The sequence below is a fragment of the Solenopsis invicta genome, chromosome 10 (assembly GCF_016802725.1).
Source record: "Solenopsis invicta isolate M01_SB chromosome 10, UNIL_Sinv_3.0, whole genome shotgun sequence".
Taxonomy (NCBI): Eukaryota; Metazoa; Arthropoda; class Insecta; order Hymenoptera; family Formicidae; genus Solenopsis; species Solenopsis invicta.
Genome location: NC_052673.1, coordinates 10,219,407 through 10,243,453, shown reverse-complemented (window position 1 = coordinate 10,243,453; position 24,047 = coordinate 10,219,407). Strand labels below are relative to the sequence as shown.

The following is a 24,047-nucleotide window of genomic DNA, read 5'->3' as shown; positions in this document are numbered from 1 at the left end:
ATTTATAGTGTATCGTCCGTACGCTTTCTGAAAAAAGTTTACATCAAAATAATCTTTTCTCTAGCCTTCGCAACAATAATGCTCCTTTAATTAACTGCATATTTTGCATGTGTATCAATTATTAAACTTCAGAAGTTGATTCTACACAAATTATGCACTTGTTGTTCTCTGTTATTATAGACAACAAGTGTCGAGAAGAGGCTGAATTATTCACGAACCTTCTTGTGACCAACGGGGGGAAGCTTTAAGCTTCATTAGTCTCCGTATAGATTTGTCGCTGCCGCAGCGTAAATAGGATCGACTCCAAATCCGTTTAGGAAAGGTTTCCGAGCTTAATGTAATGTGGTGGAAAGATTGCGCGTGGTCAATGCTAGCCATCGTATATGGCTGGAAAAATGGCAGGAAGCGCACGGCGGTCGATGTTGCCGTGCTTACACCCTCAAAAGAAGTTGGAGGTGAAAGTTCTTCTTTTCTCCCTTTTTCCCCCCTCTCTCTCTCTCTCTCTCTCTCTCTCGATATATTAATACTCTTCGGAGAAAAATTGGAGCATTCCCAACATCCCACCAGATATTTCTTTGACAGACTGTTCACGGAGATTTTTCAAAATTGATAACGGGTCCTCCGAAATATCCCCCAGTAGCAGATTCAATTTAGATTTATGTGTTGCTCGCGGTGTATACAGTCATATGTTATTCTGCTTTTACTTTACTTTTAAAAGCACTTTGTCATGCGAGATTATCTATTTTATTCTAAGCACGTATGTCGCTCTCTGTAAGCTCACTTTTTTTCGGAATTTACTTTTATTCACTGCGTATACGTTCACCGCTCGCTGAAGTCGACAATACCGATTATTTCATCGTTACGGATGTGAGAATTCTGTGGAAGGTAGTGACTTCGAAGAAGGCTATCGATCGCTAATTGTTTTCGCGAGAGCAAGGTCAAAAAATTAGCCGTTTGCTGAAAGATTCATAAATTAATCGAGTGCCACGGGCGTCAGTCGCCGGGTTATCAGTTTAACGCGCGATTAAAAAATTCCGAGCGACGTTGCGCTAGTCGGTGAAGTATTTTGCATAAAGCGCCGTTCCAACGGCGTTCTCTTCTAGAATAAATTTTGTAAAGCAACATGAAATTATGCAAATGTTAAACCTCGCTCGTGGACGAAGTTAAACGTCTATTTCGCCGTGCGATCTTCGGAAAGACATCAAGTAACGTAATAACAAGCAGCAGTTAACAGAATTCAAATAAGAATTAGTAAAATCACGGATTTTGTGATAGGAATGAAAAGGACTCTTAATTATTTTAATAGCGTCCTTTAAACAGCGATGGAGTGGGCGTTTGCATTTGTGCGCGTTGTAAAATGCATTTACAAAATTACGCTCGAGTGCAATTATCATTTTCGAATCTCAAGTATAATTTCTGGCACGCATGCGAAAAATGCGCGGTACTTTTCTCATATTTTTGCGTACACACGTTCGCAGTAAAGAAGAAAAAAGGAAAACAAAAAGAACAGAGACCTACGCGGCGCTACGTTGACATTTTAATGCCGTGTGTAAATTTGAAGATTTGTACGTTAATTAACTTTAGCGCATCGCCACGAGGTTTTCGCAGCGGCCGCCGAGCTAATCACATTTCCAATTATTCGCGGTGGAAAAATTGCGCCGGTCCGTTCTTCAGGCATTCGCGAACGAATCGCCGCCGCCACGCTTCGTTCTGAACGGATGTTGGCCGTTACGAAATTCAGGTTAACCGCTGATATAGAACAACATCGCCGAAGCATTCACGTGCAGGATTCCCGCGAATCCCTGACCTATATCCCTTAAAACATCGTATCGCCATTACGTGTGCCGCCTCTCGCTCGCACGTCCTCCGCCACACGACTATACATTTATATAAATATATATAGACAATATATATACATATATGGGATCGCATGTGTATGTAATGTCGTTGCACGGCGTTTCCTTCGAGATAGAAGAGTGACCGTGGAAATCGCAGCATGCGGCTCTTATTCGTAAAGGGACCCTGTTTCCTTTACGGATAAGCTACTTCCGCGGCGGAAGCCCGTTTCTCCGGACGGCGTTGGAACCCGATAAAATTTCGGTCTCCGGGAAAACTCGCTCTCCATCAGCATGTGAAAAAGATTGTGTAAAGAAACGTAAGCTCATTTTACGAGTTATTGTCCAGAGGTGCGCCTCATTAAGAGATTCTATCGGGTAAGTACACTCGAGAAAAGGGAAAAAATTCCGCGCGTGTTCTGTATAAATATTGTAATTACCGACTTCCCTACATTTTCTGATAACATTGTTTTCTTAGAAGATTATTTCGCGAATGTTACGACGGATTTAATACTTGGTATTTAACGCAAATTATAACAGAACTGAGAGAAAGAGAGAGAGGGGGGTGCGTTTTTATTATCGTCAAATAATGTAGAATAAATTCTACATTATTGATATTTAATATGACATTTTTCTCGCACTTTTTTTAATATCAGGTTTGAAACTTGTTTAAATTTATATGCAAATTTTTGAATGTAATCAGTACAATGATTGCATTAATATTCTTTGTGATACATATATATATATATATATATATATATATATATATACGAGTATATATATATTCCTCATTTGATGATCTTTTTTATTTCAGTACATGCACCGAGAAAAAAGAAATTATTACAATTATTATAATTTAATTTATAGTCATTTTTGTGTTAACTATATATTTATAATTGTTTTAGCTATACAAATTATAGCTATTACATATTGTTATTACAACCTAAATCCTAAATAGTAAGCGAATGTTAAAAAATAGTTTTATTTATTATAATTGTGACTGCATATTTTATTATATAAAAATGTTTATTTCATTTTTACCATCCATATTTTGATATTTTATTACATTACTATTTAAAATTATCATAATTTATAGTCAAATTTTACAATTAGTAAAATACAAGGTTATTATTATTAATTAATATTATAACACTGGTAATTATACTGTAAAAAATTTTAGAAAATTTACATAAATATTAGATAAAAAAATTACATGATTAGATCTGTAAATATAAAACATTACGTATGTAATTTTACAAAAAATATATAGATTTATTTTTATTGTGTAAATATATTTTATTTTACTTGAAAAATTACATATGTAACTGAATATTTTAAATATTTTATGTAATTTTTTCTAAATTTTTGGAACATTACGTAATACAATAGTAGCATTCCATGTATCGCTGTGAAAAATAGTACGATCTGCGTTTAGCATGCATTCACAAAAAATCTATTCCGTCTAGCATCACTGTGTGCGGACACAGTCATTCTATCGTTTACAACATAGTAATGTAATAAAATATCAAAATATTGGCGCTACAAATAAAATGAACATTTTTATATAACAAATGCAATCACAATTATAAGAGAGGCAATATTTGAATGTAAAAAGTTTTGTTATATTATTATTTCTATAATTTTCTATACATATCGTAAATTTACTTCTGCAATCTACAATTCTTAATTAGAAATTAAAAATTAATTTTTATTCTTCTATATTGCAAATTTATAAACATATGAAATTTTATAACTGGGTCTCAAAATTATCTACTGTAATAGATGTAATTTTACATAAATGTTTTTACACAGTGTATAAAGAATCATTTCTTACTATGCACTTATAGTCACAAGTATCAAATACTTTTCTCTCAATGTAACTTCTTTAATAACTTCTTCAAGGCTTCTTCAAAGGTTATCGTATGAAGTTAGAAATGAACTCGTTACGCGAATTTAACTATCTTTCCTGGAAATGAACTTCCTTGCTTTCGACAAAATTTTCCGCGAGAATTCCGTGTCACAATTCTACTGAGAATCGCATGTGCCCTATATGGACCATGTTCAAGAATGACAGCGAGAACGTACATTGGTAGCGTCTATATCGTGATTACGTAATGGAATAGAAGTTTCTCAAGTAAGTTCTAAGTCGCTTAGTTTCCGACTCAGTTTAGTTTACCACGAATGCAAAGAGAAGTGGTTACGAGACGAGCCTGTGCTAGGAACGCCACGGACGAAACTTTGAATCCGATTATAGAGTTTTGAAGCCCGATTTCCGTATCAGTTGTATTGCGTGCATTCAGGGGTTGTCCTGCGCAATTAATTACTTTATTACGTAGTTTCAGACACGAACGCCGATGCGCAGCACGGTGTCCGCGGACGCACTTGATTGAAGCAAGTGCCATGCAAAGGTCGCCACTCTTGCATACACTTTATATCGGTGTCATCACCTCAAAGAGGCGATTTACAGCGTGCTCCGCTTTACAACATATTTATAAAATAATTGCACGCGCACAACCGATCAATTTGTTGTTGACCAATCTCTTCAATCCACAGAATATAACATTAATTGTGCTATCGAGAGAAACAATTATATATTTTTTTCTTCTAAGTAATGGTTATTTTTTAAAGAATATTTTATTGGTAATTGTTTTAAAATATACTCGTCACAAATAGGAAAAAAACTTATTATCTTATATTAAAGAAAAGAACTTATATTCTTTTAAAGAATATTATTACATAAAATTGTATCAAATAAAACTTTGAATTTAAGCAGATCTCGAATTTTGGCTTTTATTTACTATTCTTGATTAAAGTATTTAAATTACTAGGGTGCAAATCGTATTTTGAATAAATTTGATATGATTAATTATAATATGTTTACGGATACATGAACTCTTGAAATATTTTGAATAAATAATGTTTACTTAATTCAAATATATTTTTTTATGTGTGTACAGAAATTCATTTTAAATAAATATTATTTATTTCAACTAAATGCATATTTTAAAACTGTTATCAAAAAATATCATTTTTACAAAGATAATCGTTGGTTAGCTAGAAAAATAAAATTAGAAATGAATTGAGTAATCGCTTTTATGAGCACGAGAATAATATTTTTCTGTGTGAGATAAAACAATCTGAAACAGTTGCGCACACTAATAATAAAACTGCACTTTGGATAAAATTTGAAGTTGTTTTTTCAATTATTAAAACATCTTAATAACTCATGCTAATTGTCTTGGGAAAGTTTAATCTGTTGCAGTAAAAATTTAATTAGCTGAAACTCTGTAATCTTCCGTGTCAAATAATAAAATATCCGTTAAAGCTCGTTTTATAATGTAACTTGAAGTGCAAAATTGCAATTAGAAGTATAAAAATTTCACTATGTGAGATATTAAATATGATAAAAAGAGGCATATTTTATACGATGCTTTGTTAAACAGAGAGCTTAGAAAAAATTATAAAGTAAGATTTATTTTGACAAGGTGTAATTTCCAATTTAACTAACTTTTATTATAATATTTAAATTATTTTAAAATAAAAACCCTGTTGTAATCCTCATTTTATGAGTACTAGAGGCAGTCTATATTGACTAGACTAAAAGGCGAAAATGGTGAAGGCAATTATTTATTACATCTTCGTGAGAGTGGCCTCACGAGCGATCTCGGAAGTATAGCAAGAAGTTGGCGATCAAATGAAGCTGATTTCGAGTTGGAACGTGTCCAGAAACTTTCAGCTAATAACAACCGATAAAGAAGGGAGTCTGGTTGCTGATTCAAGTTTATTTCGTCGACGAGATCAATCTCCATCTCAGGATACACTCGACCTCCATTAAATTCTCCGCCTTTTGTCGGACGTCACCGCTACGCGACGTGAAACAGTTGTTATCTCACGTTCGACGAGACAGAATAATCGTTGGCCATTCCCGGCTGGAGACCGTGAGTAATCTTACAACTCCGATTACAGCTGGCGGCGGAACATATTATAAGTTGAAAATGATCTATTAGCGAAGAAGTTCCTTCATGAAATTTCGTAGAATTAATTAATGTCGGGCAAGACCACTGACGCGTTACATCTACGTGCGCAGGAAGAAGTTTTTCCTCGGCGAACTTTATCGATTTCGTCATAACTTTATTTACCTTATCAAACACTCGTTCAGCTTTCATCGCCATGGCGATACATCACTGCGCGGAAATCGATTCGCATGCTCGCACGCGGCGATACACCGCCAATGCTATTTGCGGTAAATTTTAAAGTGTACTGGCTCGGATTCGATAGAAATAATTAAACGCATCGGAAAACTCGCGATAGGGAGAATTAATTATAATTTAAAGCCGAGCGCGCGTACGTTTATATGATGGGAATTTAATATCACTTATAAAAGCATCATATAAAAATTAATTACCGCGCCGCGCAATATCGCGCGCGCTCAAGCGGCTTCGGTAATTGAATTACGAAAAAAAAACAGAACTTTATTAGTTCACAATAATGCAAAAGCTTGCCTTAATTCAACAAATTACACTGAATATTTAATCAAAGTCCATCAGCCGGTCGCTAATGGAAGCACTGCAGTCGAGCAATTTTCATGATATACATACGTGCGTACATATATATACATATACATATATTTCGCAATATATTCTTCCCAGATAAGGCTGTCGTAATAGCAATATTTGCGCTTCACGTATCGAACAACTTGTGCTTGCTTAGTCTTCGCGATGGGACTATACACAGCGAGCTACATCGTGTGATATTGCCTCGCGTTGCCACTTATTATCGCACCGCAAATATAAGGGAATGCCGTGCAAGTTCTTGCATTAACCAACAACCGGCGAAAAAATCGAAGATGCGTACTTTTTCCTATGTCATTGGAAAGAACCGGTTGGAAAGTATTTCCGGAAGGCGACCTCCGCGTGAGTCACTTTTGATCGAAGTTTACGCGGATATAAATACACATGTGCAGTCTATATCGAACGAGTCGCTAACTTTTGCTTGCGCAAACGTTTTTCCGGGTCGGGAACAATACGCTCGATCGAAGTCGAATCGTTTAGCACAAAGAGTCCGTCCGAACGAAAAAGTCGTAATAGAGAAAGTAGGAAAATACGAATTTTGCACCCTTTATTCTTCGCTCTTCGAACGGAAATTGGATCTAGAAGAGACGATGTTTAATCGATCTCGTTGTTTTAAATCGATTATCGAGCAATTAGATTAACGGGCATGTCAAGGATCGCGATGCGGCTCGCAGTATCACGGGATTAATTCACGAATGGACGTTAATAAACGAGCCTTTAGATCGGGGCCAAATACCTGTCCCGCCAAATCAGCGTCCTGTCAATGTCGCGCGTTCGATCGGTTCGGCGGTATTCGGAAGATGATGTGAGCTCGAGCTTCCAGTTAGTCGCTTTTATGCATCAATTTGCCGCGTATGTCGGCCCGTATACTTGCCTCTCACATAATTTCGCAGTTAGCGCGAAGTTGAGAGACGGTGCACGATAATATATTGGGGAATTCAATATAAACGTGTGCGTGCAATTCGACAGAGCGGTACGTGAGCTTCGAGAGGCAACGCAATTCGTAAAATGACACCAGCGTGTATATCGGATATCTAGTTATGAAACGGTACGAAGCAATGAAACGAAATACAAAAATAGGTGTTTGCACCTTATAACTTTCTAAATAAATATTTACTTGTTTATCGAGTAAAATGATACAAAAATGGCACAATGAAGAAGTCTGTATATGAAACAAATTAATATCGATGCTGTCTGTGCAATATTTTTTCTTTTCCATTATGCAATACTTTTAATAAAATCTCGCGTGACAAATTGCGATTACGTAACGTCAATATAATGTCGCTCGCAGATTTCCGACAATTATTTTCAATTATCTGCGAGTGAAACGTCCGAGTGAAAAGCGGCATGATGTTCCACGCTGGCGAATGCGGCCGTATAGTGTCGGAAACGCGATCAAAAATTGATAGCGCGTGATGCAGTGCCAACGATGCCGAAATCATTGATGATCCGACGGAAACTAGTTTCCAGTTTAGCCTGAGGCAGTTGCCGAATTTCCTAAAGTTTTGAACTGTTCTTCGCTTTTCTTACACGTACCTTTACTTCAGATTAGAGAAATTTCGGTAATTAAGAACAATCAAATTAGCATATTAAATATTGCGAGGTACTATGTCCTTCTACATTTAAAATTAATTCGTTTTTTTTTTATATTCGGCGAAGAGCAGAAAATGGATAAAGAAAAATCTTGAGACACCGAGACGTATGCCTTTAAAAAAAAAATAAAAAAAAATAAAAAAAAAATAAAAAAAATGGAAAAGTTTTTAAAACTTTTATACATGGTCTACATTCAGAGAAAAGTTTATAATAGTGGCAACTATAAAAGTGACAACTATACAAATTTTATACGTAGAATGAATGTACACATTTCAATAAATCTTATAATTATTTTATAATTATTTCAACTAAAGTTTGAGTTGCAAGAACTATAAAATACACAGAAAAAAAATTAATATCAAATCAAACAATTCATTGTTTCATATATAAGCAAGAATATAAAATCTTCTTGGAAGAATTTATAATCTTAAACAGACATAATTTGCTTACACAAAGAGAAAAATTTTCTTTATGTAAGCAAATTATATCTGCTTAAGATTATAAATTTTTCCAAGAAACTTTTATACTCTTGCTTATATATGAAACAGTACATTGTTAATTTGATACAAAATTTTTTTCTGTGTAATTTGTATTACCACGTCAATATTTTTGCAGCTATTAGTTTTTATAGCAAAGTATCACTTTAAAGGTCAAACGGCTGTACATAAATTGGAAGTGACATAATTTATTGGTTTTAAAGACTATATAATTACATAATTATAGTTAAAAATAACTATAATTACATAGTTATATAGTCTTGAAAACTAATAAATTATGACGCTTCTAATTGTGTATAATAAATGTACAGCCGATTGACCTTTACAGAACGGGAAGCCACTACAGTGGCTCCGAAGCAGTGACAGGTTAAGTATACGACCGGAATAGCCATGACAGCAATGAAGCGGTGATGCAAGACTCTGAGAATACTAGGAATGAGAACGAAGAATCCCGAATCTTGATTGGATCAATTTTTCCGCCACCTACATTTGTATTACTATCCCAATGAAACAAAAAACGTAAAGTTACAGTTACATAAATGTCAGTTGTATTTTCTCTCTCAACAATGTAATCTGTTGTATAACACACTCGTTACATAACAGTTATTATACTTTGCTGGGATTTTTTTATAACTTATTCAACAACTTTGCTACAACTGGTTAATATTACTATATTTTCTTGCTTCAAATTTATTGTTTTTATTTTTATTACAACTTTGTAATAACAAAGTTGAAGTGCTATTTACAAATTTATAGTTGCTGATATAATTTTTTCTCTCTGAATGTAACACGTAATTACATTATTGGAATGCATATGAAATTGAAACTGTAGAAAGATGGATAAGATATTTGATTCGAATGTAGTATCTCATGATAAAACTCCCTTTCTATTTCATCATTTAAAAAAATTGTTTAGTTTATATAGACGTTCGCGTTTCTGTTACAATCATATATTTTTATAGACGTCCAATGTTTGAAAATGCATTTGTATGATTTTTTCAGTATTTTTGCTAGGAAAGGGTCAAATACGTTTTCCCAAAAGTACTCTATGAGTACGTGTGTTTGTAGTTTTTCCTCTCCTTCTCATCAATTTAATATCATAAGCTGTTTTGTCGCGGCTGAAGAATACACTGGTCGAAGAACAAAATTGTAATAAAGAGATAGAGAGATAGAAAAAGAAGATATTCTACACAGAGCTTCCAATTTTTTTTATTGAATAAAAGTCGTACTCTTCTTTAAATCCCGCAGCGTCAAATCGACGTAAAGCCGTCCCGCCTGGCACACACGACTCATACTATTCCTGCCGTAAAAACAAACCAAGAAATTTAATTTCACCGTGGCTTAAGCGGCGATTCGCTTGGAAAACGTGGCGAGTTTTGCCAGACCGCAGCATCGGTTTGCGTTTCCGTAGAGCCGCGAGCAAAGAAATAATTACAGGATTTTAGTTTAATTAACCGAATTCAAATATTCGTCGTGCGATGCTAAATCCTCTTCATTAGCCGGCAACGGGAATTCCACTTTCCTCATATCGCGGAGGAGGAATCTTCGAATTAAAGTACTGGCACGCCACGCTGCCCACGTTTTTTGTTGCACGCCCGAGGGAACTTTTCCGAGGAGCACAACAAGTCGCTTGTGTCCAGTAATCTGGCTGCCGCGCAAATTCCCCAGCAGCAACTTGTAGCTGTCAAGCAAGTATATTTCTGACGCTCCACTACGGACGAGAGGGAAAAAAAAATAAGCAGCCGCGACAATGATGCGACTCGTTACAAGAAACTGTTCCTCGTTGTGAAAAAAAAAAAAACAAAAGTGTGAAAATGCTTGCGGTGAAGTGTGTCACTGCGGAAAACAGATTTCGCGAAATTTTGCGAACGACTAAATGAATATTCACTAGTTTATGCAAACTTTATTGCAAAGATATCTCTCTCCCTGTTACGTAATAAATTGTTTATTTTCGAACGCGACAAATATGTATATGTTCACGGGAGGAGAATATTTCTTCGGAGATATTTATTTCGTCCCCCTATCATCCATCTTTGTATGGATCGCGAAGTCACGAAGAATTATTCAAGTCAATAAAATAAAATAAAACGAACAATTGATTGATAATCCGTTGCGGGTTATATAACGAAAATGAACGCGATAAGATGGCAAAACAGTGAGTATCGGCCAACACCGGGGGCGAATAGAGCGGAGTGCATTTTCGACGCCCACGCCGGCCGTCCTTCGATCCGGAGAATGGCGACGAAAGAAATGCCGCAAGAAACTTACGATCTTTCTTTTTATTATATCACCACCAATGTCCTTGCCGGGGCTGCATTCCTCCCGATCGACCACCTTGCATCGGTCACGGATTTTTCTCTCGCCCCGTTTCGCAAGCCCTCGCGGCGTTTAGCCGTTTTTTTTTCCTCCCTTCCTCTCCTACGGCGCGAAACGCAGCGGATCGATATAATTTTCCTAAGTGACCCGTTACGGCATGTACCACATCGTACATGTGTACATCTATATTCGCTCGATGCAATCCGTGAGAATTAAGCGTGATAAACTCACTTGCTGAAAATGTTGGCAGATTTTGCGAGCGGCGACATAAATAAATGAGATAAACAATGTGAAACAAAATAAATAAATGAGCCGAACGCGTTACGCTTTTACCAATAACGTAGGAAAAAGAAAGGAGAAACGACATGCGAATTGTATCTTCAAATTTATATCGTCTGTAGTGTCTACAATTTCTAGCGAAGAATGTTCCATACGTTCTTTCGTTGATCCATATCGGCATTTCCAGACACATAATTTCGACGATCCAACAGAAATTCGCTTGCACACCGGAGCCGAGCTTAGTGGTTCACTGAAACGATTTCGCTGAAATTGCTTCATTCGATTTTCAGGGAAACCCTCGACTTCGCCTCACATACTTCATTCAAGTACATACTTGCAACCAACTTCTTACTTGGGAAAATCTAATTTACCACGCTTACGTGCCGCAAAATTTAAGATGTAAGAAGCCATATTTCCGTAATTGCGCATTGCATCATTTTTATTATTAAAAAATAGCTTTGAGGCAAAGCTGATGATTCTCGCCACAAAGTTCTGAGAAGTGATCAAAATAGATAAATATAAAAATAAATGAGGTCCACTTCTCGAAAGACTTTTTTTTTAACAGTCTTGCCCTTATTTTTCTTCTGAGCCGCTTGAATTTAATTCAAGTAATCTAGAATTATTTTCTTGAATTAAAAAGAATGTTATATTATATTAACGGTTATTTCTTATAATATTTGTGTGTCCTTTTATAACTAGTTCTCGTATAATACACATAATATTAAAATTCATTATTCATCCTGATTGCATATATTTCATATAATTCATCATCGTATATGTGACGGAATCGTTATTTCATCCAGAACATATACGGCAGAAATTACAAGGCAAATTCTGGCGAGTGCATAAAGAAAATAAATTGCCAAATCAGAATAGTTCGTTGACGGTGTTGGCGAAACGACGAAAGTACTGATTCGGGTGAATGCATGAATCTCATATTTGAAATACTTTTCGCCGTATCGTGACTACCCTTCACTGGGAACTGGCAGCAAGACGACAAGGGACACGATCGATGAGCGGTGTTTCGCCATCTGTTCCCCGGATCGCTTGGGAACTCGACTCAATGCTCTACACTTCGTGCATAACTTATCCGAGGGGACGTGCTAAACGTATTAGAATCGTTTCTACGCTCGGCCAATGGGCAAAGATTTACCAACTCGAGCAGGCGAGCTCGATATACCCGTCTAACGTGGCTGAATAAATACTGAACGCGTCAATCATCGCGTCCGTTTGCAGAAAAGCGGATCGATCAATTTAGGATAGTTTCGCCGCGGCTCGACAGAGTTGTTAACGGCTGACATTAAATGGAATATTTATCGCAGCTGCACGAACGTTGCGTAATAATGCTACTAGAATTTATAGGAGCGCGTGGGGCCCGAAGCGAGAGAGTCTCGACGGTACTCGAATTCTCGGTTCTCTAAAATTCCGTTTCCGGATTTTCGAACACGTTCCAAATGTTATCGCAGTGAGGTATACAGTGCACACTACCGCAGCATATATTTACAAAATGTATAGGGTAAAAGTAGGCGAAAGGAATGTAAATGGAATTAAAATAACACGCGGTTGAAATCAAAGCTCTTTAGTGTGATAGCTCTTCATGGAAGAAATGCTGTTAATCGGTGGTGATTGATGTCAACAGCGTCGATAAATAGCAGCAGTTTAAATGGCGATAGTGGTATTTACAACATACGCCGTCAATTATTATACGCGTTGTATGTGTGTTATCTCGTTGCCTAGTTAAATTACTATCGATTTTAGTTGTATTGCCAGAATTCGCGGTGTCAATTGCATTGCTGTCGCGTCCTGTGCGCCCTGTTGTAAACGCACCTCACGCATTTTTTAATTTTTTAATTGACTTTTTTGGGGGGTAAAAACTGTGTACTCTGGCAAAAATAGTATTTATTGAAAATTTATTGAAGTATTTATGAGATGGAAATTTAAACATGGAATTGTTTATGAGATATTTACGACTGTTTGATAGACGTTGGGAAAGTGTTGTGCAATGTATTTTCGGAATGTTGCGAATGTTCGAAGAGTGTTTCAGTAAAATTTATAACATTTCGAAAATATACAACATTTTTCGAACGTCTATCAAACAGTCGTGAACGTCTCACAGACGATTCCATGTTTAAATTTCCATCTCATAAATACTCCGATAAATGTTTCAGAGCTCCAATTAAACGTCTACTCAGCACTGGAGCAAACGTCTTCCAAATTTTCAACAAATATATACTATTTTCGCCCAGGGTACGGCTGTGTAAATAATCAAAGTGCCTATGATTGAGCCGAATTCTTCGCGCCTAAAAAGGCAAACTTGTTCAACGAAGGCATACATGAAAGGAACTCCAAAGAGGCGTGCCATGACCTGCATTCCACTCTTCATATTGTTTCTAGCATAGCGACTTTTCCTCATCGTACAGCAGACGGCAGCAAACTTTCAGCGCGACATCGCGAAACGGTAAACAACAACAACGTTGGCACCGTTTCGAATAATCTGCGGAAGGGGAGGAAATTTCAATGGATAATTTTTCAGATCTGTGTGCGCTAAGTTATGAATTTTCAAAAATTCCTTAAGTGATATTACCAAGGAGTAGCCGCGATTTCAATTTTGCTTCTCAACTTTCGCTCTTCGCGGTTACAACGGAGTGCGCGATACGAAATTCTCGCAGAACTTTTTTGCAATTCTGCTCGAGTAACTTTTGTTGAAATAATAATTCTGTTCAAATAATAAATGTTGCGATAAAATGCGATTTGTCTTTACTTGAATTATCGAAGTAAAAATATTTTCGCTCTCCAGTTTAAAATGTCCTTAATCTTACTTTGGCTTTTATTTTCGTCACTCTTTTAATCATAATTAAAAGCGCAAAATCCTATAAAAGTCTTCAATACACATCTCTCGTGATTTCCCCCGTTTGCGTTGCGACATGAAGATTCCACGAGATTCGATTTTGCTTTTTAAAGGACTGAAGTGGCTCCGCAGCCGGAACGTACGTCAAAAGCAATTAAACTACAATCGTGCCTAATGGCGAACTAGATAACCACTTCTCACCGATCGTACCGTGCAGTGGCGCCTGCTATTACGTGGTAGATGTGTGCGATACCATAAGATCGTGTGGCGTACGCGCGTTAAAGATGCGCTAGTGTGTACGTGTAAATGCGCGACCTCGGCGCATCGTGAACTGATTTAGCTCGATCGAAGCCGTAATTCCACGAGATGGGAAATAAATGGTCGGCAGGATTGAATAAATAGTCAATAACGCGGAGATGCCGAATAGGTCTATTGTGCGAGAGCGGGCGGATGGGAAGTACAAGGGACTGTGTTGCAGATCGGAGGTACAATTCCTCAGGAAGTTCTGCCTGACGAGAAGGCTCTTGCACGTAACTCGGTGTGTTGAGGAACAAAATATTGGTTCAGACAACAATGCGAAGGAGAGTAGAAATACGGAATATTTCATTACTTCGATCCTAACGAAATAGAATTAGTTCGTTAAATAAATACCCGACGAAGTTTATATTTACACGTCAAGATATCGTGCACGTGTATTTTCTTCTTATATAGTTTAAGAGTTTCTTATATCGCATCGTATCTTTAAGGATACATGAGTCATATCTCAAAATATTACTAAAAATATAAAAAATAAAAATCTCATAGAATATTCTAATATTACGTCTGAGCATCTGTGTAAAATTTTGCACCGTTTACTTATTGGTTAAAAAGTTATTTAATTTTTTTATTTTCTCTTGATTCTTATGTAGAATCGCATTTTGCAGTACTTATTTGCAAATTTGATTGTAAAAGTATTATTATCAATTGAATCAATTTTTGTATATACTAAAAAACTCTAATAAACATGCGTGCAAAAATTTACTTAGATTTACTTACTCGTTTTTAAAAGGTTATTTGTTTAAAACTGCAACTAGATATAGTAATTTTTGCTAAAAAAATTATTTAAATCAAATTTTTTATTGTTTACTTTTTTGTAGCTAATTTGAGAACGAAAATTCGGGCATTTGTGATCAAAAATTTTTGTTATTGATTAGAAGAAAAAGAATGAATCTTCAGTTTTTAAATTTCAATAATTTTCAGTTTACATCGCATAGCCAAGACATCTTTAATTTCTATTTCATTTAACGATTCTGTTTTTTTTTTCTCTAATACTCGAGAGAATTTGATCATTTGAATCACTCTCGTCATATTTGTTTTGTAATTGAAACTCTTTAATTTTAATCCTAAATAATCGGATTTATATTTAAAGCGCTAACTGTTAAAGAATATTATTCTGAAGGAACAGTAAATTTCGGAGAATTCTAATGGCATCGGAAATGTCGGTTCTCTCACAATTAATATCCCTTTTAGTTTACGTTATCCTTCTCCGTCAGGTTAAACCCGTTGCACGTTAAGCTCCGTAGAGTTAATCTTCCTTCGATGTATCGCCGTTACCGCAAACGCCTCCGCGTTGGAGGCTGAGGCAGTTATACGCTATGTGCAACACGAAGCAATTAAGCACCAGTATTGCAACTGTATTTTGCGTACGCTTCGGTAAAGTCAGGCACCCTTAAGCCTCCGGTCTGATCGTACACGGCCTGTAAAATCGTGCGTACTCATGTGCGGTTTAACATGTGAATCACGAGTTACACACGCGTTTATAACCGATCGCGGTAACTGATTAACCAACAAATTACGCAACGCACGGATAATTATTTGACAATTTAAGGCAGCAGAATGAACGTTTCTATAAAGAAAAAAAAAAAATAAATAAATAAAACTTTTGCGTGAGTTCCGTCAAAAGATAGATGAACACGATAATTGTGATATATCGCGAACGAAATATCAACGAAATACGGTTTGCAAAAAAAAAAGAAATCGCTTTATGCTCCAGATGAATGCGCAAGATAAAAGTGCATTCTCTCTTTCTTAACGACTTAAATTATTATTACCAGATTAAATTGCGTGGTCGATTTTATAAAAGAGAGATTACACTTTCTCGCGTTCTTGCGCACAATAAAAATACATTTTTCAGTGCTACCATCGACCATTATGAGTCATCCCCGTTAGACACGCCAGCGCCCGTGATAATGTAGATGCGATACGAAGTAACGATGCGTACACGAGAATCGTAAACAATCGTGCCAGCGTTTGAAATTAAATAAATATTTAATGGGATTGTAAAGCTATAGCTGCACGCGCTTCTCGCCGGAATGCAGGGCAAATGCAATTGCACGGGACTGCATTGCGTGTGATGCGCGAGACAGAATGAACGATCTACCCTATTTACTTATCCCTCTTTCGATCACTGCCATTCTCTTTTTTTTTTCTTTCGCGACAGGTCGCTCCGTCGCTAGCGATTTGCGAAATGAAGCAGCCGTAACTTGGTGCGTCTGGAGCATACGGGGCGGCATTGCTCAAATGTCAAATTAACCACGCGCCGGTAGGAGCCATGCAGTTCGCGCATAATTGGAAATTCCGACGTTTATTCTTTCCATATCCTGAGCGCGCCGTTATAAGATAATCAGAATAAGAATAAAGCTATAACTTTTCAGACTAATTGGCGCAAATGTCAGTCCAATTATAAGTTTCACGGAACAAAGGAAATGTAAAACAATTAACGTACTTTGATACATCACTTCGTATTATTTACATTTTACGTACGCGAAACGTACAAATATCATATTAGGAGTTTAGCGTTACACGTGGAATATAATTTGTAAAAGTAATTTAGTTTCTATTTTCTTCAGGGTGACTCTCTCGGAAATTTTTGTTGAATGAAACACTGCTATTAAGATCTCTATTATAGCAGTTATATTTATAGCAGTTTTAAAAACATGTTCAGCTATAATCATCTAAGAAACATTAGATGAATGGAGATTACTTATAAATTAACTCGCGAGAGAGCAAAAGTATATCCTTTCGTAAGTTTTTGGCCGGGAGCCAGCTATGGGGAGGAGATGTGACCATGAATGTCATTGGGCAACGGAAAGATACAAATGACGGTAACTTTTGCGCGCGGCATTCTTCTCGACTTAACTGTCCTCAGTATGTTTAAAAGGGGGCTACCTCCGATGTGCCAGTTTAAAATCTCATTCATTCTCGCGCTAATAGTCGCGGAGACTTCCAGCCAGCGTCGTAAAACGAGTTTCCGAGACCATTCTCTTATTCACGTGTTGACACGAAGCTCTTTCGGCGGACGCTGTTTCAATTAAAAGTTCGAGAGGTTTCTTTCTTGCTCCTCTCATCCGCTTACGCTACAGCGACGTCGTCTCACCGTGGTCGCAAGTTAAGGAGTACGCCTAAGTACACTATTGCTTCTCATTCTTACTGAGTGCTCGACTCGCTCCGATTTCTCAGGAAAACAGATTGTCAAATATATCTATTATTTCGCAAAACGTACTTTGCGCGATACAAATTCAAGAGAGATATAGACGCGCCTTCAACTCCCTTCTTTCATTATTTTTCTCTCTCTCTCTCTCTCTCTTTCTTTTTGTGAGAGCTTCTTTTTCGTGGCAAATAGAAGTATTCCTTATCGCGATTACAAGTCCATTTATCTGGTATAATTTATACGCCGTATAAAGCTCGAGCGAGAAGTTTGCCGTAATCGTTAGTACGATGATAGCACACGGATGTATCAGGGGTGAACTTTTCGCGTTTGAGAAGAATTTCTCGTATTTCATGGCATGGCCGTCCGTCCCGTGGAAACGATCCGGAGGAAGAAGGATACGATAACGGAATTTGTACTACATCTTTACTCTCCTTTGATACGAAACATGATCTTCGGTAACAGTGACGCGACAGCAGTATCGTGTATCGCGTCTTTCCTCTGTCGAGGACGACAAATTTCGAGAGTATCGAGATCAAACGGCGTGACATGCGGAATCGTCGATTTAATGCATCGCTTCAAATTGATTCCATAAAAATCCCATGAAATGCAGGAACACCATACGACTTCACTGTTTCTCATAACATCTTTATTTCACACTCTCCTTTCGCTACGCTTATAATCTTTATATAAATCTCCTACGATGATCTTATCTTTAATCGCACTACTTAAAATGAGAATCGACGGCGACAGTTTCGCTGAAAGTCGTTGTTAGAGTACGTATAAGCATGAACTGCGAGAAATGACGTATGCCAGTTTCATTCAGATAGAACGCGATTACCGGGATAATCCCGGAAGTTGGGGGCAAACGTAATTACATTAGTGCGGATAACAACGATTTGTGCGACAACTCTCGTGGCCTGGCGAGATAAAAGCGAAAAATCCTGACAACGGAAATACCATTTGCGGTAGAAGCACACGCGATACGTTCAGTAGCAAACAACTTTGCAAAGAAAAGTGAAAAAGAAGAGGAGATACGAAGAGAGAAGAAGAAGAGGAAGAAGAAGAGAGAGAAGAAAGATAGAAAAAGACAACACAGCCAGGGGCCGCCGGTTAATCCAAATCTGATGTATGACAGCCGAGGCTGCCATTTGCCAGCTGTCACCCTCGCCAGCCCCGATCTTCCGTCTTCTAATACCATCGTCGTAGAAATGACAAACGGTCGAAAGTAGAAAGATAACAAGGTGGCTTTTGGAGAGGGAATGAGCCCTCGAGGCACGTCACGTTGAATCGCGATGCTTAAAAACAGCAGATATGTACGCAGCATGGGTTTTTGACTTGAATTGCACGTCTAGGTACTTCTTGCATTTGCCGTCACTTGAATGTGAATTAATATCTCGTTCACGTAGAGCCGTAGCACAAAACTCGACAAGTCCAGCGATTCTTCGGCGTGTGCGACGAGGTATTAGAGAGAGACGAGAAGCATAGAAACAATACATGTAAGTCTTTTTATTCTTGCTGCCTCGCAGGCTTTTATTACACTAGGCTCCTTGACATGTGATTTCTTGATTCAACAATCTGGTCCCTTTTTTAATTTTCTTAATACAGCGTTGGTCTGTGCGGAGGGCATGCGAGATAGAGAAAAAATTCAGCGGTTGAGCGAAATAGTACACGATAAGTCAACAGTTGTAAGTCGTATATTTTAAGCGGTATGACAGTTGATAACTCTGACGCGACTTCAAATTTCCGGTATTTTTATTTCAAGTGGTTTTGTCGGGATATTCTGTTCAAAGTACTTCAGACAGCCCTGCTGATCTAGAAAAATTGATAGATGTAATACATTAACAGGATTTTATACGAGGCACTTTTATAAAACCTCTTACCTTAATGAGAAAAATGTGACTTACGTGATATATATATTACTCGGTTCGCTCAACGACTCAATTAAGAAGAAAAATTAAGGGAGAGGAAAAAAGACATTCGGAAGAATGATAGATTACGCGAGTTACGCGAGTTACGCGCTGCTCTATGCTTGTTCACGCAGCGTATCAACGTTCGTGAGAGAGCTGTCAATTACTCCGAATGCACGGAATTACTTACGGCATCCGATCGATAACTAGAGATCTCTTTTTACATGTTCATTGCGTTGCACGGAGAGCGCAGTCACGGCTTTCGGCAGCGCACTCGTTTCGTTAATGAGATGAATGCGCCTTTTGGAGCTAATTAGCGGAGATTACAAGAGAGAGATGTGATGAATCGATATCCGATTTCCGTTTCTGCGATTCACTCTTTTCTGTAATAATATGATAAATGTGTATTTCTATTCCTAAGGCAGCGCTCCGTGTTCCGTCGTGTATCAAAAAGCATTAGTATTTTGCGGCAAAGCGTTTTACATATAAATTATAAACGAGTCAGAAGAAACATTGGTCTGTATCACTTCACAGCGAAGTATTATGAATTGCATGCAGTAATAAGCTTTCTCGGAAAAAAGCAACATAAGTCAGTATAAATATCTAAATTGAACGATGATGCTGCGAAAGCGGAGAAGCGTCAAAGCGGATTTAAGAAATCACTCGATAAATGATTCTTCTTATTGTTAGATAAAAAAATCATTGACGGTAGTCTATTTTTATTTTGTTTGCTTTCGCGCTTCAACAATAACCGAGCTAATTAATTTTCGCAAAACTTTGGAAGAAAGACATGTTTCTGTGTGTTAACGAATCTAATTTTGTATACTATAAATGAATCTAATCGAAACAACCGATAGTAAAGATGAGTACGATTGCATTTTCGTAAAATTTTTGATAATTCTTGATATGTAACGCGAATAAAAATAAGTTATTTGCCAATTTCTCGAATATGAATAAATAGAATGAAAAAAAAAAAAACTTTGAGAAGATTGTTTAGTTTGACAACACGATCACACGAATAAATATTTATGCACAACGGAACACGAAGATCGATAAGATTACACCAATCAATCCTTGAAAAATGATCTTTGAGATACCTTCTAAGGCAGTATTTGCAGCCGAAAGAGTTTAGCATCGTTTCACGACGACAGTAAGTACGGTGGTAGTAACATCATTGTTAAGTCGTCTTTGTCTTACGTATAGTTTTAGAAAGTTTATTTGCCTCGTCAAATACACCTTCTAAATCGGACGACTTCTGGCACGCTTCTAACCAGTTATCGATTTTTTATACTCATGCAGCAGCTGTAATATTACAATAATTGCTATATTAACACCAATTTACCAGCTTTGTGTGTGACTTGTCGTTATCATGGGTCCGTATAGTTAACTCGAATAATATCAATTTGCGGATATTTTCAACACGTTTGTTAGCGTTTGTTGAACAATTCTTTACAATAACAAAGCATTTTTATTTTATGTGACAACTCTACTCTACTCTACTCTACTCTAGATATACGTTCCATTCAACTAACAAAGGCAAAACTTTAACTCATTCTGCACAAAACCGTGTGTATTATGGACATATGGTTACTAGGCTAATGACAATCCGTACGTCCGTCGAAAGAAAATTGTTCAGGTATACGAACGTGTGTGTGTGTGTGTTTTTGGCTTTGTACTTTGGCTTAATTACCTGAGGTCGTTGCCCCTGGATCTTCTCATGCCGCGCGGCGGGTGTCGCGGTGGCGGCGTGCACCTGCAGTCACAGTGCATCACACACAGCGCGACGCTGGTCGCGAGAGTCACTACGAAAGGCGCCGCGAAGAAGTGCATGATGGTAGCGACCTGTGCCTCGCGATTATAGTTCGCCAGCACTATGCTACCGTTCACCCGGCTATAATGACAGGGAAACTTGGCGCCCTCGTAACCCAACTCGCGGGTGAAGTTCTTGCAATCGACTGTCGGTGGATATCCACAGCCCTTGATGTTCACCAGCAGCACCGCCTCGACGTCCCCCGGGGAGGACACTGCTCGACAAAGAGATATTTTACAGCAGAGATTAGCATCGGGGTGATTCAAATTTTTATGCTTGCCGAGCACGCATGCAATCCGCAACGTTGATCTACCAAATCGGAATGTACTCCAATTTCTCTTCGATTTCCCAGGCGATACATTCTATTTTATAGTCAAATGGTAGTAGAGAAAGAGGTAGATTACGTTTTTGAGCTTTACAGATTCCGTCTGTTATGTCTCGAATTTTATGTCCAGTTCAGCGATGCGAATCTGCGACTATCTCGCGTTTGATAATGTTACGTTTCTAAACATACAAATGATATTATGATAACTCGGATTTTTTCTACTTTGTGCTTCAAATTTCCTCCCTTTTTCTCTACAACACACATACACACATATTATTTCAGCCACATTCTTTGTCAATCCAATTTAAACTCGGTTAGTCCAATTTATTTGATTATCAACTATCGTTCTCAATTAAATTAGCCATACGGAAGAGATACGAGAAAGGAAAAAAAAAATTGAGAAAGGCTGCGACTTAGTGATCCTACCGGCAGTGACGGTACCCGGATCAGCCGTGGTGTTTGCAGCGGTGTTTCTGCCGCCAGTGTCGTTCTTCATACTGTTGTTACTCCACGGCGTATAAGTGACGTATATGTGGGTACAGCTGTACACGTCACTGGTGCATCCCTCGCGGCACGAGCTCCATGTGCAGTTGAAGAGACCGGCTAGGTTCTCGCGCCGCGAGGTCGTGCAGATGACCGGCTCCGGCGAGAAGTCCGCGGCTAGGGTGCTGATGGCCGGATCGACGTAGAGCGGTACCAGGAAGAGGAGCGCCGCGCCGCCTGAGGTAGCGACGAAGGCCAACGCCGATGTCGCGTAGAAATTAAACCGCTGACGGCAGGTACGCCGTGGCGGTCGGCGCCGCGACGCGCCGAACCCGAGCTCCAACAGCTTGCGACGACGTAGCTCCCGCTCGTGGAATTCGGGCTCGCCGCTGTCCCGACCCTGCTGCCGATCGTACTCGCTCTGGCACTGGCTGCAGCTCGCCTCCAGCAGGAGTTCGGAGCTGCTTCCGCGCATTACCCAGGACGGCTCTCTCTCGTGATCGAAACGATGCTACGCGACTAAGCTTCTTCTACGGCTTCTTCTTCTTCGGGTGGTGCTGGCTGCTGCTCGACGCTCGATTCTGCGACGATTCATCGAGCGCGCCGATTTACAAGTCGTTGATCATCGCTTCGTTCGTTTAGACGCGGGGGGGAGGGGTCCTTGATCCTCCAGGATCAACTGTCGAGCAGACACACATCGATTATCGATTTCCTCGTGGACGACTTGTCTGGCAGGGTAGCGGGGATCAAGTGAACTCGATCGCGATTCCGTCTTTTGCTAGGAAGCATTGAGCGTGGCCGTTTACTAACTCGCTTTCGTCTCGAAATTCGATGTACGATCGTCAGAGAGCTTCGTCGTGTAGACCGATAGGGATTTCATCGAACAGTTTGAGTTCTTCGATACAAAAAATTAGGATATAATTTGTGCCGAAGGTATAGGCTGCGTATATACGATTAATCGAGATTCTCAATTGACGACCCGGCGTTATTGTTTCATCAGCGATGAACACTCTATCGTCGCGGATCTCCTCCCGAGATCTCGAGGAGCACCATGAAGCAAGATCTTATAATCGATGCTGTGCGTTTCGCAAAGCTCCAAGCACGCCTTCTCGCGATGGCCTTGGCTCGACATCACGCGAACAGGATTCGATGAATTCGATTATCGTCGCGTTTGCATCCTCTCAGGTTCGACGCTTGCTCGAGTTGATACTTGTAAATCTCGGCATCGTGTGTAAATAGGCCACGTACTGCAACTCCACCGTACACCTTTCTCGACTCTCCTCCTCGATTTTTCAGCCGTGGAAAGCCCCTACCTTATCGCTATACATAACGACCTTGCACGCTTTAAGGTGCTCCTTTGGGTTATCAAATTGAGTCGATCGATCACGACCTTTCAGCCGCTGCCGTTTTACAGAAAATCGTGCATTTCGATAATGCGCGCGCGTAACAGCCCCGCGCACGTATATGAAAAATTTTCGAGAAGGCTGGTGATCTCCTCGCGCGTTAGAAAAGTCGCGTGCTTTTTTTTCGAAATTGTTAATCTGTTGATCCCAAGTTAGGCCTATCGTTCGGTTTCTTTTTTTTTTTATTTATTTTTTATTTTGGTATCGGTAAGGCGCACGTTGTGATATTTGAACGATAAATATCGAGTCAAAGGAGTTCGATATTGCGTATGTTAAACTTATATGACGAGCAGGTCGACTTGACGCGATTGTTTCTATCCCCTTACGTACCGGTTGTTCGTCAGCTTTAGGACCGATCGTAAATTATGCTAGAGGAAGCCACAATTGTCAACCTTTTCTTCGTTAATGAAGGCGCTTTTCATCCATCATGAAGCCATTAAAAGATATTAAGCCATTGTGCTATTATACTCTCGCCAGGCATTCGCAGTCAACAACGGTCGCGATACTTGACGATCTGTGCCACGCGCTCCAGATCGATCCACCGAGGCGTCTGTCTCTACCGGAAGAATATGGTACTCGGCGCACTCTTGGTAATTTAAAACCTGTGCGGGTGAATCCCGATGGTGTGCCTCGCAGACGCGATCTATCCGTCGTCCCGCCTGGTTCCCGATGCGCCGTAGGACCATTCGGCGGTAACACTTAACGGGTCCC

At 38.7% G+C, this 24,047-nt stretch overlaps 1 protein-coding gene across 4 annotated transcripts in view; it reads right to left on the bottom strand.

Annotated features, from left to right (window-relative positions):
* Positions 1 to 23,252, bottom strand: part of LOC105195029 — a 34,593-nt gene extending 11,341 nt beyond the window's left edge. The window contains exons 1-4 of one of the 4 annotated variants that reach the window (XR_850682.3): positions 21,877 to 23,252; positions 21,006 to 21,339; positions 20,413 to 20,617; positions 19,506 to 19,698 (exon numbers count right to left, since the gene is read on the bottom strand). Coding sequence is in view for 1 of the 4 variants with exons in the window: in XM_011160233.3 (XP_011158535.1) it covers positions 21,006 to 21,339; positions 21,877 to 22,408 (866 nt within the window). In the remaining 3 variants the exon portion in view is untranslated. The remainder of the gene's footprint in view (positions 1 to 19,505; positions 19,699 to 20,412; positions 20,618 to 21,005; positions 21,340 to 21,876) is intronic. The other 3 variants (XR_005575626.1, XR_005575627.1, XM_011160233.3) reach the window with 3 other exon arrangements.
* Between the last annotated feature and the right edge of the window lie 795 nt (positions 23,253 to 24,047).